Source organism: Haliotis cracherodii, unplaced genomic scaffold, assembly GCF_022045235.1.
Source record: "Haliotis cracherodii isolate W230 unplaced genomic scaffold, xgHalCrac1.p SCAF_24, whole genome shotgun sequence".
Lineage (NCBI taxonomy): Eukaryota > Metazoa > Mollusca > Gastropoda > Lepetellida > Haliotidae > Haliotis > Haliotis cracherodii.
Window position 1 is genome coordinate 6,077,056 of NW_027266280.1, and position 18,555 is coordinate 6,095,610.

The 18,555-nt window shown below is 41.0% G+C and overlaps 2 protein-coding genes across 2 annotated transcripts; both read left to right on the forward strand.

The window, feature by feature from the left end:
• The first annotated feature begins 986 nt into the window (after positions 1-986).
• On the forward strand, positions 987-7,585 carry LOC139472464 (tomoregulin-1-like). The gene is made up of 4 exons (XM_071254940.1): positions 987-1,073; positions 3,922-4,117; positions 6,581-6,829; positions 7,427-7,585. The coding sequence occupies exons 1-4, from the start codon at positions 1,031-1,033 to the stop codon at positions 7,542-7,544; spliced, it is 606 nt and encodes a 201-aa protein (XP_071111041.1). The 5' UTR covers positions 987-1,030; the 3' UTR covers positions 7,545-7,585.
• Positions 7,586-10,943: 3,358 nt separating this feature from the next.
• LOC139472467 (tomoregulin-1-like) lies at positions 10,944-18,263 on the forward strand. Its single transcript, XM_071254943.1, has 4 exons — positions 10,944-11,033; positions 13,691-13,889; positions 16,621-16,869; positions 18,093-18,263. Exons 1-4 carry the CDS (start codon positions 10,991-10,993, stop codon positions 18,208-18,210), a joined length of 609 nt encoding a protein of 202 aa, XP_071111044.1. The 5' UTR covers positions 10,944-10,990; the 3' UTR covers positions 18,211-18,263.
• The last annotated feature ends 292 nt before the right edge of the window (positions 18,264-18,555 follow it).

Below are 18,555 nucleotides of genomic sequence, written 5' to 3' on the forward strand. Positions count from 1 at the left end.
ACAGTGAGGCGGCTTTAGCAAGATTCCAACAATATAACTGTGGAAGACACCACATGTTTTACTCATTGTACACAATCAGAGAATCGGAACACGGGTCTTCTGTAAGATGTATCAACGTAATAACCACAAGGTTAAAGCGTTGACAGTGATGTACTGCACTCAGCAATAGTCCAGCTATTTGACGGTGGCCGGAAATTAATCGATTCTGGATTGGGCTTGTACAATCATGAAGCACACTGAACTATCGGTACATGCTGCAGTTGAGAAGTAAATATGAATCGTCAACGCCAGAGGTGAGGTGAGGTGAAATTGGCTTTTACGTCGCGTCCAAGATTAATGCACTTATATAGCACGTGTGTGTGTGTGTGCGTGCGTGCGTGCGTGCGTGCATGCGTGCGTGTGTGTACTAGTCCGGCAGATGCCGATTTATAGTGCTAGCTCATTGACATACCATACCGCAGTTTAACCCGAATACTTCACTCAGACACAGACCGAACCCCGGACCTTCCGCTCTCCGGGCGGACGCTCTACCACTAGACCACGGAGCCAACGCCAGAGAATAACCAGTCTCGATTATCCGAAACACATCCCGTTGGGCGTTCAAGGCAAAATAGAGGTGAAAATCATATGAAAGGATCACTGAAATATATCAGTGATGACACCAGGTTTGCGCGAAAAGGGTCCGCGTGTGCAGATAAAGTGCGAAAATACTTACACGAATGTCCACAAATTTTCACAGGGAAAATAATGAATTATGCAATATACTTAGAGGCTGTAAATAATGCTAATTTCTCATATTGATTTAAGAAACAAAAGACTCGTCGTTTTGTATCGTACAATAAAACAATGCAAGGAGTATGACCACTCGGGGCAACGCCCATCGTAATTATTCTCCATGCAGAGTTATATTGTTTTTAAACAACGACTACGAGTCGTTTATTTCTTAAATGAAAATTTGGGGTTTATCTCAAGAGGTCAACATTGCCAGGAGGTATACGCCACGCTGACATCTTCCCACCTGACACAAACTATGCGTTGTTCCCGGGCACTAGTGGTTGCTGGGCTGGCTATTGGTGAGTCTAACCTCAACATCTTCCATGTGCACAGAGGATACAGCGTCTGCTACTAGTTAACACGTGCTGGTTTTGAAGGTACACGCCAGGTTTCCATGTGACCACACAAATGCCGTATTGCGCAAGGCTATAAAACGACCCACTTTGGAAGATAACTTAGTTATAATGCATGGCATGACCGTGGCTCAGTATGGGTGTCTAGTTTGACTCCCTTGTTTAATGCCCAAAACATGCAGTGTGAACTGGTTCAGTGGTGTATACACACAAAGTAGACACAATTTATTGATAATTCATAGCATAAAATAAGTGTACCTATGGTATGTGTAAGCCAAGTGTACAGGTAGTATAGTGTTATCCGAGTATACCTAAAGGTGCAGTGTTCTGTACGTCAATTAAGTGTACAGGTAGTATAGTGTTATCCGAGTATACCTAAAGGTGCAGTGTTCTGTACGTCAATTAAGTGTACAGGTAGTATAGTGTTATCCGAGTATACCTAAAGATGCAGTGTTCTGTACGTCAATTAAGTGTACAGTTAGTATAGTGTTATCCGAGTATACCTAAAGGTGCAGTGTTCTGTACGTCAATTAAGTGTACAGGTAGTATAGTGTTATCCGAGTATTACTAAAAGTACAGAGTTCTGTACGTCCATTAAGTGTACAGGTAGTAAAGTATTATCCGAGTATACCTAAAAAGTACAGTCTTCTGTACATCAATTAAGTGTGCAGGTAGTATAGTGTTATCCGAGTATTACTAAAAGTACAGAGTTCTGTACGTCCATTAAGTGTACAGTTAGTAAAGTATTATCCGAGTATACCTAAAAAGTACAGTGTTCTGTACATCAATTAAGTGTACAGTTAGTAAAGTATTATCCGAGTATACCTAAAAAGTACAGTGTTCTGTACATCAATTAAGTGTACAGTTAGTAAAGTATTATCCGAGTATACTTAAAAAGTACAGTCTTCTGTACATCAATTAAGTGTACAGTTAGTATAGTGTTATCCGAGTATACCTACAAGTACAGTGTTTTGTACGTCAATTAAGTGTACAGGTAGTATAGTGTTATCCGAGTATACCTACAAGTACAGTGTTCTGTAAGTCAATTAAGTGTACAGGTAGTATAGTGTTACCCGAGTATACCCAAATGGACAGTGTTCTGTACGTCAATTTAGTGTGCAGGTAGTATAGTGTTATCCGACTATACCCAAAAGTACAGAGTTCTGTACGTCAATTAAGTGTGCAGGTAGTAGCGTGTTATCCGAGTATACCCAAAAGTACAGTGTTCTGTACGTCGATTAAGTGTACAGGTAGTAGCGTGTCATCCGAGTATACCTAAAAAGTACAGTGTTCTGTACATCAATTAAGTGTACAGGTAGTATAGTGTCATCCGAATATACCTAAAAGTACAGTGTTCCGTGCGTCAATTAAGTGTACAGGTAGCATAGTGTTATCCGAGTATTACCAAAAGTACAGTGTTCTGTACATCAATTAAGTGTACAGGTAGCATAATGTTATCCGAGTATTACTAAAAGTACAGTGTTCTGTACGTCGATCAAGTGAACAGGTAGCATAGTGTTATCCGAGTATTACCAAAAGTACAGTGTTCTGTACATCAATTAAGTGTACAGGTAGCATAATGTTATCCGAGTATTACTAAAAGTACAGTGTTCTGTACGTCGATCAAGTGAACAGGTAGCACAGTGTTATCCGAGTATTACTAAAAGTACAGTGTTCCGTGCGTCAATTGAGTGTACAGGTAGCATAGTGTTATCCGAGTATTACTAAAAGTACAGTGTTCTGTACGTCGATCAAGTGTACAGGTAGCATAGTGTTATCCGAGTATTACTAAAAGTACAGTGTTCTGTACATCAATTAAGTGTACAGGTAGTATATCGTACGTCAAATGTACAGGAAGTACAGTATTGGCACATGTGAGTGAGTGAGTGAGTTGGGGTTAACGCCACTTTTAACATTATTCCAGTTACACAGTGTGTAAGCTTAATGTGGGAGGAAAGCACGAAGTGATGCAGGTTTCAGACATTTACCACTTCGGTGAAACCCACGAGCACGGGTATGGTGCTGACAAACCTAGAAACATAATCAAGGCGAACCGGGATTCGAACTTGTACTAGTCCGGACTGATGCCGATTAATAGTGGTAGCCCCCTGAGATACCCTGCCGCAGTTTAACTTGAATACCCCACTCAGACACCGCATACTGACTCCGAGCCGACCAGTCCTTGTTTTAACCCCTTAATGCCAAGCGCCAGACAGGGTAACAACAAGTACCATATTTTAACGTTGTTTGGTATGAAGCGGCCGGGGATCGAACCCGCTCTCCAGGCGGACGCTCTACCACGAGACCACGCAGTCAGTCAGTTTAGTGTTAGACAAGTGAGTGAGTGAGTTAAAATTTAACGTCGCATCGGCATTATTTCACCCATATAGCGACGAGACCAAGTTGATATATACACAGTTTGTTTATGAATAATTATTTATATTAAGAAACAATTCATGAAACATATTAGGCATAACAATCTCATGTATACAGTTTTAAAACACGGGCTATAGGCCACGAGTAACCAAAGCTGGGCCACCTCGCTGAGGATCATGCTGGACAATGGGGCGGTCGGGTAGCCTTGTGGTTAAAGCGTTCGCTCGTCACACCGAAGGTCCGGGTTCGATTCCCGACATGGGTAAAATGTGTGGAGTCCATTTCTGGTGTCCCCTGCCGTGATATTGCTGGAATATTGCTAAATATAAAACAATACTCACTCACTCATGTTAGACAAGTACAGTGTGGTCCTCCCGAGATATGTGTGCTATGTAGTGTAACTTAAGTATGTTTGTAGTCCTGCTGTCCGAGATTCAGAGGACACTAGCGGCCAGGACGAGGACGACGCAGCCAGTGGAGCAGGCCCTCGGAGATCCCGGACACAGTTTCTCAGTCACGATGTGCGCCGCAATGATGAAGTTTAACTGCAGTCAGCACACAGTCACAAAGCACGAGATATTGTGTGGCACCGATCACGTCACCTACCCCGACTAGTGAGTGTGTTCAGGAGCCGAATATGAGTTGCTGTGGTTACCGTACCCCCTTCCTCGTTTAAAATCAGTTTGTCTTTATGTCACTACTGGGAATACTTTGGAAACAAGATGGCTGCACCCAAAAGAACAACCGGTTTTTGTTGTGGATCTGGAATCCTTTTACTAAATCTTATATCAAAAAGTTTAAAAAATATTCTAATAAAGCATGCCCTTTTGGAGTAAGGGATTAGAAAACCGACTGGTTTATAAATTGTAAATCCTAGAGCACAAATCCGCTGACTTTTTTGACGGGATGAAACATAATCCCCAAATTAAACGCGGAACAGATGAAAGGATACAAAGACCGCAGCCAACCAGATGCAAATGGAGGCAGCAAAACCACAACCTCCTTGTCGTGATGCTTTGTGCCCGCTGAACTCTGGTTATCTTCCATACTTCACGGGTTTGTCTGCACCATGTTCCTCCGTCACCCGTGAATACATACGGCCGAGATACAGTGTAACCGTGAAAAACTCACGGAAGTCAAATGAACACAACTCCGTACATATACTTTTTGCGAACCCTGCCGTTGGATGATGTGGAAGCGATGTGTAGAGCCGATGTAATCTGAACGCTCATTGGTCTGAACATTTCCGTGTTCTCTCTCAGTCCTTGCCTTGACACGTTGGTTCCAAACAGCGAGACAACTGCATAGCGACTGTATGTATTCCCGGGCACTGGGACAAATTGGTGTATAACAATCTATTAAGCGTAGACGATGTTAGTAAATTGGACTTTGGAACCAATCAAGCTTTTATCTTATAGCAGCAATATTATGGTATGAACAAAATACCCCATTCAACATTGCCGCGGGAATAATATTTCTATTCAATATCATCCTGGGTATATACTATTTTCCATTCGGTGATACATCAGAAGTATAATACTTTCCATTTTCTATAACTGCATTTTCATTTTCAGGCATATAATCCCCCCTCACTTTCAATATTACCTACACAATATAAGTACTTGACTATAATACATTCAATTCGAACGCAGCAATATGCCATTTTCCATTCATTATTATATTAAGAACATATCACTTCAGGAATATACTACTTCCCACTGAACATTACGGCAGGAATATACTACTTCCCACTGAACATTACGGCAGGAATATACTACTTCCCACTGAACATTACGGCAGGAATATACTACTTCCCACTGAATATTACGGCAGGAATATACTACTTCCCACTGAACATTACGGACGGAATATAATACTTACCACTGAACATTACGGCAGCAATATACTACTTCCCACTGAACATTACGGCAGCAATATACTACTTACCACTGAACATTACGGCAGCAATATACTACTTACCACTGAACATTACGGCAGGAATATACTACTTCCCACTGAACATTACGGCAGCAATATACTACTTACCACTGAACATTACGGCAGCAATATACTACTTACCACTGAACATTACGGCAGCAATATACTACTTACCACTGAACATTACGGCAGGAATATACTACTTCCCACTGAACATTACGGCAGGAATATACTACTTACCACTGAACATTACGGCAGGAATATACTACTTCCCACTGAATATTACGGCAGGAATATACTACTTCCCACTGAATATTACGGCAGGAATATACTACTTACCACTGAACATTACGGCAGGAATATAATACTTCCCACTGAACATTACGGCAGCAATATACTACTTCCCACTGAACATTACGGCAGGAATATACTACTTACCACTGAACATTACGGCAAGAATATACTACTTCCCACTGAACATTACGGCAGGAATATACTACTTCCCACTGAACATTACGGCAGGAATATACTACTTCCCACTGAATATTACGGCAGCAATATACTACTTACCACTGAACATTACGGCAGGAATATACTACTTCCCACTGAACATTACGGCAAGAATATACTGCTTCCCACTGAACATTACGGCAGGAATATACTACTTCCCACTGAACATTACGGCAGGAATATACTGCTTCCCACTGAACATTACAGCAGGAATATACTACTTCCCACTGAACATTACGGCAGGAATATACTACTTCCCACTGAACATTACGGCAGGAATATTCTACTTCCCCCTGAACATTACAGCAGAAATATACTACTTCCCACTGAACATTGTGGCAGGAATATACTACTTCCCACTGAACATTACAGCAGGAATATACTACTTTCCACTGAACATTACTGCAGGAATATATCGCTGTTCATTCAATATTACAATAAAAATATATTACTTTCAACTCAATATTACAGCAGGAATATATTACTTTCCGCTTAATATTAACAAAGGTACATACAACTTTCCATTTAATATTACATAAAGAATATACTGATTTCCCACTCAACATTACAATACGAATAAACTATATTCCGTTCCAAGTTACAGCTGTTTTTTCGCCATCCACATACAGTTGCGTGTTTGCCAAAGCAAGATGTCAATCATCATCTACCATTAGGATGGATCACAAAGGACCGTGTATCGTCACGCCATCTCCAGCCAGTCACATGACCACCATCCCTCCAAGCACCGTCACCTGGGGGCACGACCCGGCCTTTGACCTAATCAAGGACGTTTTCTGTACCAACATCAACCTCATCACCTGTGGGAACAACGTAGACTCCGACATCTGTGCTACCGACGGGAAGGTGTACACGAACCAGTAAGACAATTACACAGGAACATTCTCACACACAAATCAGTTTCCCTAAATTAAATTTTCCACAATGTTTCAAATTTCAGGAACCATCAATAGTTGTTTTTCCTATACGAACAGTCATAGGAACGTGTCACATGTGATTTCACTATTGTTGGCATAAACAGGCTTCATGGAATTTATTAAACTAAGGCCCACATATTGTGCACAGCCTGTTTTCAACTGGGATGAAAACATTACAATCATTACGGTGCTGTAGAAACGGTATACAAACGAATGAGCCCATAAAGAAGATTAAACAGCTGTGGGTCTTTCAGTGAGTGAGTGAGTCAGTGAGTTGGGTTTAACGCCGCTTTTAACAGTATTCCAGTTATATCACGGTGTGTCAGCTTAATGTGGGATGAAAGTCCGAAGTGATGCAGGTCTCAGACGTTTACCACTTCGGTGATTTTTAATGATGTGTGTTTTAGTGATAAATCAATCTCACCCCCCAAACCAAACCAACCCACCCCACCTCACCCCACCCCACTCCATCCCTCAAACCCACACCCGGTTCCTAGTATTTTTTAATTCCTTCCTGACACACTGTTTTTCTGTCTCAAGGTGCCTCTTTGCCAAAGTGAAATGTTTCAAGCCTGACCTGGAGCCAACCAACCCCGCGAAGTGTCACGAGAATAGCCTCCCTTTGAAGTCAACACCAAACCCATTTCTGGTTGGATAAATTCACACTCCATGTGTTAAATTAAAAGTTTCAAATGCCAATAAACCTGTTGTAAAGTGGACACTGGTTTCGGTACTGTTAATATACCTATGATAGTAATCATTAACAAATATGAACTTCCAATGTTTCTGGTATCACGTCAATGTATTTTAAGCTTGTATTAAACGTGGGGATTCAAGATTAGTATAGATCCTCTGCAACGTATTCCGGTGTTAATTGGTGATATAGTGTATCATGTGGTTAGGTTAGCTGGTATGGTTGATTAGGTGACCATCAGCACAACATGAAAGCACAACCGTTTGCGATACAGCATACAAGGCTAAACCGTCGACAGTGAGTTGCTGCATTCTGCAATATTCCAGCTCTTTGATGGCAGCCAGTAATTGATCGATTCTGGACTAGGTGAACCATTGATTGCAAGCATGACCAAAGGCTCACGCCATCCGTGTATGAGGGCAATTGGGGATGAGCCTGACTACCAGATCCCCATCTTAGGGAACCTTTACACAGAGGAGGCATATTAACATACGGCAAGTAACGTCCGTCATAGGCACACGTGTGCAGATAAACTGTCAAAAACCTACCACAATTTTCACAGGAATCAACAATTAAATTGTAGGTGGCGATTGCATAGACCTTAGCTTGATCTCAGGATTAAACCATTGCAAAAACAAACTCCACCTCATTAATTTCAGATGTTTGTCTTCATCTATAAAGAAAAGTCAGTGGATTGTGATCAGCGAACATTTCAATGGCATATTTTTGGTAGTTCCCAAATACATGTTCGCCATGGCAAACCAAAGGAAGGCTTTCTTTGTCAATTGCAGAGTAATTTTTCTGGTGCTTGTCAAATTTCTTTGACAAGTAACAAATAGGGTGATCGATGCCATTTATATATTCCTATAACAGTGCACCACCAGCACCAATATCAACCACCAGCTTAACTATTTTCTCAAAATCTGACTAGAGGATTCATGACTATGGCTTTCACTGTTATAAGAGCTCACTGTGGTGAAAATCCCAAAGCAATTTTGTACTTTGGGCCAATAAGTCAGTAAAAGGGGTTCAATACATTTCGGAAGTCTAGACAAAATGTTCCATATCTACCAGCCATACATTTTGTTTGTCAGAACTGGGAAATTTGCCTATTTGCATAGCCTACTCCTCTAAATATTACTTGGTTCGATGACATCATTTTCCAACATATACTTGACTTCTTTTCTGAGATGCTCCAATGTTGTTTTACAGGAAATACACCACCTTCATTTAAACCATGAATAAGATATGGCGGGTAAATTTGTTTTCAGGGGTCTTTTTCATACAGTTTCTTATCAATCACATAAGGACCATGATCTCCAATTGGCCAGGGATGGAAAACATCACCAAAACCCAATTACAAAGGAATCCTTTGCAATTTATGTCACAGTTGGCTCTACATTTTGTCCGGCGATAATTCACATAGTCCAGTAAATTCAAATTATGGCCATAGTTCTTCCTTACAATGCTTGAGTGTTCCTCTGACCGTGGGCCAAAAGACAAACTCACAGGGACTAAATACTAGCGATTCCTGAACTGACACCTTAGTAGCTGCAAACAGCAACACAAATGCCTTCAACTCACTTCTTCTCAGTTTCAAAGCAGTAAATGCTGATCCTAGTTTTAAGAGTCTGATGAAATCTCTCCATTGCACCTTGTGACGGAGGTTGATAAGCACAAGATTGAATCTGTCTAATCTCCAACTCACACGTGACCTGCTTATACAACCCTGACATAAAATTTGACTCCTGATCAAACTGAACTACTGTGGTTAAGCCAACCATGGAGATGATCAAAGCCTTAACACTAATTAGCGCGGCAATTTTCCTCTTCTCGAAATCTGGTTGAAACGTGCAAATACTAATTACCAGACCTTGTGTTAGGCGACCGACCAATACAATCAATGTAGACCTGGCTTAATGGCTCTTCAAACGCTTGTATAGGTTTCAAGGGGCTGGGATTTTTCTTATTAGGTTTTCCTCCCACCACTGATCCAGGCTGGGCCAGTAAATGAACTTAACTCTTTTTGTTAATTTTCTGGATAATCACAATCTGGTGAAACTCCTTCCATACATTTTCCGCAGAAACTTCTTGAGTTCTCCATTTTCTCATCAAAACACCATCTTGATAATATAAGCAAACAGGTACCTTGGCAGGCGTATTAGAAGAAGGTTCTCGTCTAGGATGTACGTGAGTTTAATCGTCAACCTCTATCTAAATTCCATTTGTTGAGGGTTGGGCTTGCATGGCACCTTGACACAGCTTGTTTGGAATATGTCAACTGATACTACCATGAAGGAATGAGTTTGATATATTGACACAGTTTGGTTGGAACATTTCATTTGCCATCATTGGTATTACCTGTTTTATCCATTTTTTCTTTTGATTTGTTGTTAAACATAACGTGACTTTTCAAAATCCTTGCTGGCTGCGTGTTTGTGAACAATCTGCAGCTGTAGTGCCTTTAAGGGGTTTCCAGTTTCCTGCTTTGCTGCACAATCCTAGACTAGGATGGAACCATGTAATTAGTGTCATTATGGAACTGGAACATTGTATTTATGTATGTGTAAATAAAATAATCTGTTATTGCTGAAATACGGATATATTTAGGATGCAGCAGTTTAACCTTGAGACCAAACATATCAATAACTAAGACAATGTAATTGCAGATTCACTTTTTAGAGTCCGTTGCCTGGATTAGAATACATGCAGTTATCATGCTTTTGGCAGAGATTTCTTATGAATATGGAAAGGGTTTTGTTTCTTTTATTTATTGACTCTCCCGGTACAGAGAGCTCCACTGTGGGGAACTTGTTTTTGGTTGTGGGTTGTTTACAGTTGTTCCCTTGCAGGACTGATTGACTTCTGAAAGTTTGTAGAAGGCAATAGTTTTCAACTGAATGCTTTCTTTTGCCATGGAGTTTGTATAAAAATGATACGATTCCTGTTTTCTGGATTCCAGAACGGAGCACGTATCTCGCTCAAGACAAACGAACATGACACTTTCTGGACATTCGTCAGTGCACTGACTTTTATTGCCTGTTATTTATTGCTGCTGCCACATATCTAACCAATTCTATTGCATTCTATGATTGTAGACATAATCCGGTGTTATTGTTCTGTTATCTGTGCAGTCATTTACTGATTTCACAATTAATCTTTTTGTTTAATCTTTGCGTTTCAACTTGGGAATGAACATGCACCACTGACAGATGAATCAAGCAAGTTTCTCTTAAAGGATTTGACTTCATACAAACCAAATTCTACAAATAGTTAACAGACTTTAAGCAAGCGTAGCACTATTATTCAATATATGTCAAACGTGCTTGGCCTTATCTCAAAAGGTCAGCATTGCAAGGGTTTTTCTCCAAGAACACGCCACGCTACCTTCACCTCAACTGAAACAAAGCATGTGGTTTTCCCGGGTACTGCTGTCTGTTCAGCTGGCTATTGGTGAGTCTGGCCTCAAGTTCTGAATGTGTACACATGGTACAGCGTCTTTGAGTCTGTAACTGTACCATGTGATATTTCTGCAGTTATACGTCAGGTTTCTGTTTAACCAAACATTTGCGCGAAGCTGTGACGACCCACTTATAAAAGAATCTGGTGATCAAGGCCCACTTGCACAAAACGATCTTAGCGCTAAGATGATCGTAACTCCCATAATTTAACATAGGCTTACTATAATTGTAGCGCTAAGATCACTTTGTGCAAGTGGGTCCTGGTCAGATAAGTCAGTAAATCGGATATCTTGAAGCTGTGGCAAAAAAACCCCAACTATTCTGTCCCCAGCAAACACCTCACACCACTTCGTCCGCTACTCAACACATACCAACACCACCTACCCCACCCCACCCCCACCCCACACCACTCCCCCTTCCCTTCTGGATCTCAAAAATCGCAGTTCTATGCTGACGGAGCTAACCATGCTGACACGGAACTCTTTTCAACTCTTCAGTGCTTACTGGTAGAGCAGGACATGCTTACCCTTTTCGCGAACCCCTGGTTTCAGCACTGATTTTTAGTGATCTATTCATATCAGGTTTCACCACTATTTTGCATCTTTACGCCAATAGGTAACCGTTTCAGCAGATAATCGAGACTGGTTTTTATCTGGCGTTGAAAATTTATATGTATTGATATATTTCTTCACTGCAGTGTTTTGAGTGAGTGAGTGAGTTGGGTTTAACGCCGCTTTTAACAGTATTCCAGTTTTTTCGCGGCGTGTCAGCTTAATGTGGGAGGAAAGCCCGAAATGATGCAGGTCACAGAACTTTACCACTTCGGTTAAACCCACGAGCACGGGTATGGTGCTGACAAACCTAGAAACACAATCGGGGCGAACCGGGATTCGAACCCACAATCATAGGTTTCTGGCTTGCCCAAGCCAAGGGACACAACTCTGCACAGCGAATCGCGGCGCCTTAGACGACTGGGCCACGCGTGCCCCCCCCCCCCCCCCCCCCCCCCCCCCCCCCCTTAAAGCGGCGTAAAACCATACTCACTCACTCGCTCACTCATATTATATTATATTATCGTCACACAGACAGCATCATAGACATAGATAGAACTCATGTTTTTAACAAATACATTGAAGGATGTGTTATAAGTGACAATAACAAGCATACCCTGTAGGTGAAACTGGTTGGCGAACTGCGTTCACCAAACACAAACGGACAGGACTATGATGCCTGCATCTAAATACAAATACAAAGAAAAATATACTCACTAAATTAAAACGGTTCATCTTAGAAAAATCGAATTATGTACACATAACACATAACATACCTACGAACGCTTTACATTATACATAAATAACATTGTTACAAGCAAATACATACATGATAAATACATACGGACTCGCTCACTCATTCTCAAATGAAACATTTAGGAAAGGTGAAGATATCCAGTGCTGGGTTTGTCTCGGAACTTAATGACATATTTAAAACATTTAAATGACTGCAATTATATGACTACATGTTATGACTTATGTAAATAAGTATTAAGTCTGTGTAACACTACATAAGTAAGTACCACATTCCACTACATTTCAATAAATAACAAGGTCCCAGGCAGGCATAGCTAAAGTAGAAGAAACAACTAATTATGTACCTCACTCAAGCTATAGACATTTGTGCACAAAGTCTTCTAAAAAAAGTTGTGACTTAATTGTTAAAAGCAAAAGTGAATGTTTGTGTGAATGTTCACAGGCATCAGTTAGCCACCATAATGTATACAAAGTGGAAGCATGTGACGTTTCCAACATGCTGAAAGTGTACGTGCCCAAATCAGAGGCATCTGTGGTTTAGGGAACGTCAGCACTGTGATAGCACGCTGGGCTGATTTCACGTTTTCTGGGGAATCGAGGTTCACTCTTGACTTCCATGACTGAAGGAATCGAGTTTGCGGACGACCTAATGAGTGTTTTCTGACGTTATGACGTACAGTATGATCGTTTCCGTAGTGGGTCCAGAATGGTATTGGGTGGTATCACAATGACTGGCCGAACTGCGCTTTATATTGTCCATGGGAGCCACAGGTCAAACTATCGGGACAACATCATTGCACGCCTTGAACACGCCTGGGATGTCATTGGCAGACGGTTACGTCGACGTCAAAATCCACCCACCTCTTCATGAACTCGATGTTGTTCTTACTGATGAGTGAAACAACATGCGTTAAGCTAACATTTGTCAGCTTTCCAGAACCATGTCTCGAAGAAATCATGCATGTCTACCCAACAGAGTTGATTTTGCCCAATATTAGTAACGTTGGCTGTGAAATGCAAATTTCGAAATCGACCCCCCTATTTCCAACATTGTTGGCATATTATATTACCCGAGTCTACTTATAGCGTCGGGGCGGTCGGGTAGCCCAGTGGTTAAAGCGTTTGTTCGTCACGCCGAAGACCCGGGTTCGATTCCCGACATGGTTACAATGTCTAAAGCCCATTTCTGGTGTCCCCCGCTGTGACATTGCTGTAATATTGCTAAAAGCGGCGTAAAACCATACTCACTCAATCACTTATAGCGTAATGTACCTAAGACTACATATATTGTAGTGTAACCCAATTGTGTATGTAATGTAGTATAACCAAAATATGTTTATAGTGCTTCTGTCCGATATCCAATGGACACTAAGTGGTGATGCCAGGTCGACGCATTCAGTGGAAGAGGTCCTCAGCCACATTCACGGACATGGTTACTCCGCCATGTTGTGCGCCGCCATCTTGAAGTTTGACTGCAGTCAACACAAAGTCACAGGGCATGAGACGATATGTGGCACCGACCAAGTCACCTACCCCGACCAGTGAGTGCAAGGACCGAATAATCGTAAATGAGTTTGTCTAATTGCGGAGGGTGCAAAAATAAGTAGCGAACAATCAGTTCCTGGTAGCCTGCCTTGTGGCGGTGTCCCGGTATAAACTTTCCCCAGTACAAATTCTCCCCCCGGAGATTTTATACCGGTACAGATTCTCCCAAGGAGAATCTGTTCTGAAATAAAATCTCCCCCGGGCGGATATATTTCGCGCCCCCTTCAATATAAAGTCTCCCCCCTGATTATTCGGTTTGTTGCGATGTCTTTAAGTACTATATTCTTTTAATAGTTATCTTTAATGTAAGGAGGGTTACTTTAAAAAATAGATTATGAAATATGGTCATAATGAATTGATATTTCAGCATATTTTATTTGGTAACTGTACCTTCCATCCTAAAACAATTATAAGACATAATCATAACTAATTTGACTTAATGTAACAAATAAATGTACGGTTACTGTTGTAACTGAATTCAGAAATCTTATTAATTTAACACTAACACTAACTACGTAAAAACTGTCAACATATCCTCGCGCGCCTCCACCTCAGGCTGTCCGTTATACTCTGATTAAAGATCTAAAATATATTCCTTGATACAGGCTACGATTTGAAAATGGTATCAGTGTAATATCAGTGGCAAGAATATCATGGTGCAACCAGGTTTCTGTTAAACATACAACATCATAACTATCTAATTCAGCACTGATTAAATCTACTTTGTCTTTAAGACTGCGTACGTTTAGATGTATAATCTTTAAATCTGGACTATGCAAAGGTCCTGGATTCGGATGGATATCACCGCAGCAGAAGAGAAAAAGAAAAAATAAGAATGATAATCGGAAATCATATAAGCAAATAGGCTAAGCTCTGATCCTCTTCAACACTTCACGGGTTTGTATTCACTATATTCCCCTATAACCCGTGAATTCATACGACCTGCTTACAGTGTAGCTGTGAAACGTGTCTGTTGTGAGTCCTTTAATGAAGTGAGCCCACGCAGTGTCAGGAGCTGAGCCTGGTGAAGGGTGGGGCGATGCAGAACCCCCGTCGTCTATACTACTCCGTGTATAGCTCACGGAAGTCAAATGAACTCCATCCATGAACCTTTGCAAACCCTACTGCTGGCTGATACAGATGCGTTATGTAGAGCCCATGTAATCTGAACGCTCATTGGTCTGAGCATTCCCTTGCTCCAATCTCTTGGAGGTGAGGTGAGGTGAGGTGAAATGGGGTTTAACGTCGCGTCAAAGATTATTGCACTTATATAGCGACGTGCATGCACGTGTATGTGTGTGTGTGTGGCTGCTTGTACTAGTCCGGATTGATGCCGATTTATAGTGCTCGCACACTGAGATACCATGCTGCAGTTTAACATGAATACCCCACTCAGACACAGTATTCTGACTTGTTTTAGCCCCTTAATGCCGAGCGCCAGACAGGGTAACAACAAGTACCATCTTTTAACGTCTTTTGGTATGACGCGGCTGGGGATCGAACCCCGGACATTCCGCTCTCCGGGCGGACGCTCTACCATTAGACCACGGAGGCGGTCCCATCTCTTGGAACCAGACCGTGGTTTCACTCGTAGATTCCACCAAGCAGTTTTACTATATCGTGACCGTATGTGTTCACGGGGAATACAGGAAAGTAGTGTATACAATTTTATGAAGTACAGAATATTGATTATTTCTATTTGATATTACCCCGGGTATATTACCGCATTCGGTGATACATCAGGTATATACTACTATTTCTTTCCATTCACCACAACTGCAGTTCAATAGGATATTACATCAGGCATATCCCACACTCCCGTCAACATTACTGATTAGATATACTGCTTGCACATACTTTTGAACCGTTTGACTATAATTTATACCCGTTCAATATTTCAGCATTGAGATCCTACTTTTTATTCAATATTACACTAGGAATATTAGCTTCCCATTCAATATTACACCCGGAATATCAGCTTCCCATTCAATATAACACCAGGAATTTCAGCTTCCCATTCAATATAACACCAGGAATATCAGCTTCCTATTCAATATTACACCAGGAATATCAACTTCCAATATTACTCAAGGAGTACATTACTTTTCATTCAATATAGACCAGGAAATTACTTCTTTTCATTCAATATTACACCAGGAATATAAACTTACCATTCAATATTACACGGGGAATATACCAATTTTCATTCAATATTACACCAGGAATATACTACATTTAATTCAATATTACCCCAGGAATATATTACTTTTCATTCAATACTACACCAGGAATATACCACTTTTCATTTAATAATACACCAGGAATATACTACTTTTCATTTAATATTACACCAGGAATATACTTCTTTTCATTCAATACTACACCGGGAATTTACTACTTATCATTCAATATTACACCAAGAATATACTAGTTTTCATTCAATATTACACCAGGAATATACTTTTCATTTAATATTACACCAGGAATATACTACTTTTCATTCAATACGACACCCGGAATTTACTACTTATCATTCAATATTACACCAGGAATTTATTACTTTTCATTTAATATTACACTTCCTATTCAATATTCACACAGGAATGCTCTACTTTCCATTAAAGATAACATCAAGAATATACATTTATTACTTTTTTCCTCTACATACGAATAAACTGTATATTTGCAGTTCCAAGATACTGCTTCTATTTTTCCATCCACATTCAGCTGCGTGTTTGCCAAAGCAAGATGTCGGCCATCTTCCGCCATGCTGTTCAATCACAGAGGACCGTGTCACGTCAAGCCATCTCCAGCTAGTCACATCACCACCATTTCTCCAAGCACCGTCACGTGGGGCCATGACCCAGGATATGACCTGATCAAAGACGTTTTCTGTACCAACATCGATACCATCGTCTGTGGGAATCACGTAGACTCCGATCTCTGTGCCACGGACGGGAAGGTGTACACGAACCAGTAAGATTTTTGCATTTGTTGGGGAAGATCATGACCCCCATGCCAGGCTTTGTTGTTGTTGTAGAAGAAGCAGTAGTTATAGCAGTGGTAATTGTAGCAGCAGTAGTAGAAGTAGTAGTCCTAGATATAGACAAGTGTGAGTGAGTGAGTTGGGTTCTACGCCGATTTTAACAGTATTCCAGTTATATCGCGGCATGTCAGCTTAATGTAGGAGGAAAGCCCGAAGTGATGCAGGTCTCAGACGTTTACCACTTCGGTGAAACCCACGAGCACGTGTATGGTGCTGACAAACCTCGAAACATTATCGGGGCGAACCGGGATTAAAACCCACAATCATAGGTTTCTGGCCAAGGGACACATCTCTGCACAGCGAATCGCGGCGCCTTAGACGACTGGGCCACCCGTGCCCCTAGTTGAAGGTCAAGTGTGACCTACATTGTGTGACTTATTAGTAAGATTGTTCCTGTTGTTGGAATTGATTATGACGCCCCCCTTCATCATCACCATACTATTATTATTATTGGTTGTAGTAGTAGTGGTGGTTGTAGTAGTAATAGTAGTTGTTGCTGTAGTAGTAGTAGTTGTAGAAGTTGTTTGTTGTTTACCGCTGCACTCAGCAATGTTCCAGCTATATGACGGCCGTCTGTAAATAATTGAGTCAGGACCAGATAATCCAATGATTGACATCATGAGCATCGTTCCACGCAATTTGGACACGATGACATGCATTAACCAAGTCAGCGAGCCTGACCATCCGATCCCGTCAGTCGCCTCTCACGACAAGCATAGACACCTTTTACGGCAAGCATGGGTTGCTGAAGACCTATTCTAACCCAGATCTTCACGGGTCAGTGGAAGTTGTAGTAGTAATAGTAGCAGTAGTTGTAGTAGTAGTAGTTGTAGTAGTAGTAGTAGAAGTAGTAGTAGTAGTTGTAGTAGTAGTAGTAGTAGTAGTAGTAGTAGTTGTAGTAGTAGTGGTTGTATTAGTAGTAGTAGTAGTAGTAGCAGTTTTAATAGTTGTAGTAGTTATTGATGTTGTAGTAGTAGTAGTAGTAGTAGTAGTAGTTGTTGTAGTAGTTGTTGTAATAGTTGTAGTTGTAGCTAGAGTAGTTGTTGTAGTAGTAGTAGTTAAAGACACTACAGTGTGTTTTGGTGATAGACGAACCTCTGCACTTCCTTGTATTATTTTCTTCTTTCCTGACACAAAGTTTCTTTATCTCAAGGTGCCTCTTTGCCAAAGTGAAATGTTTCAAGCCCGACCTGGAGCCGACCAACCCCGCGAAGTGTCACGAGAACGGCCTCCCCTTGAAGTCAACACCGAAGTCTATTCTGATTGGATAAATTCAGGTTCAATGTGACCAAATGCACCTGAATTTAAGCAATGCCGACACTGATTCCTGTATTGTAAATATGCTTATCATATTAAACACAATTAATACGGATCAAAAGGAATTTACATTGTTTCCGGTATCACAGCCAATTCCAGTTTTGAAATGATTCCCTAGAATACATGCTGATATCAATTAGTAACTGAATGGATCGGGTAGTCAGGTCAGCTGATTGCGTTCAATATTAGCAGCCGATATAATAGGTTTAATTCTTATTCCAAATGGCGGATAATATACACAAAGAAAAAAGTTAAGTACACCCCTATTTCTGAACCATGACAAATAACAAAAATCATGG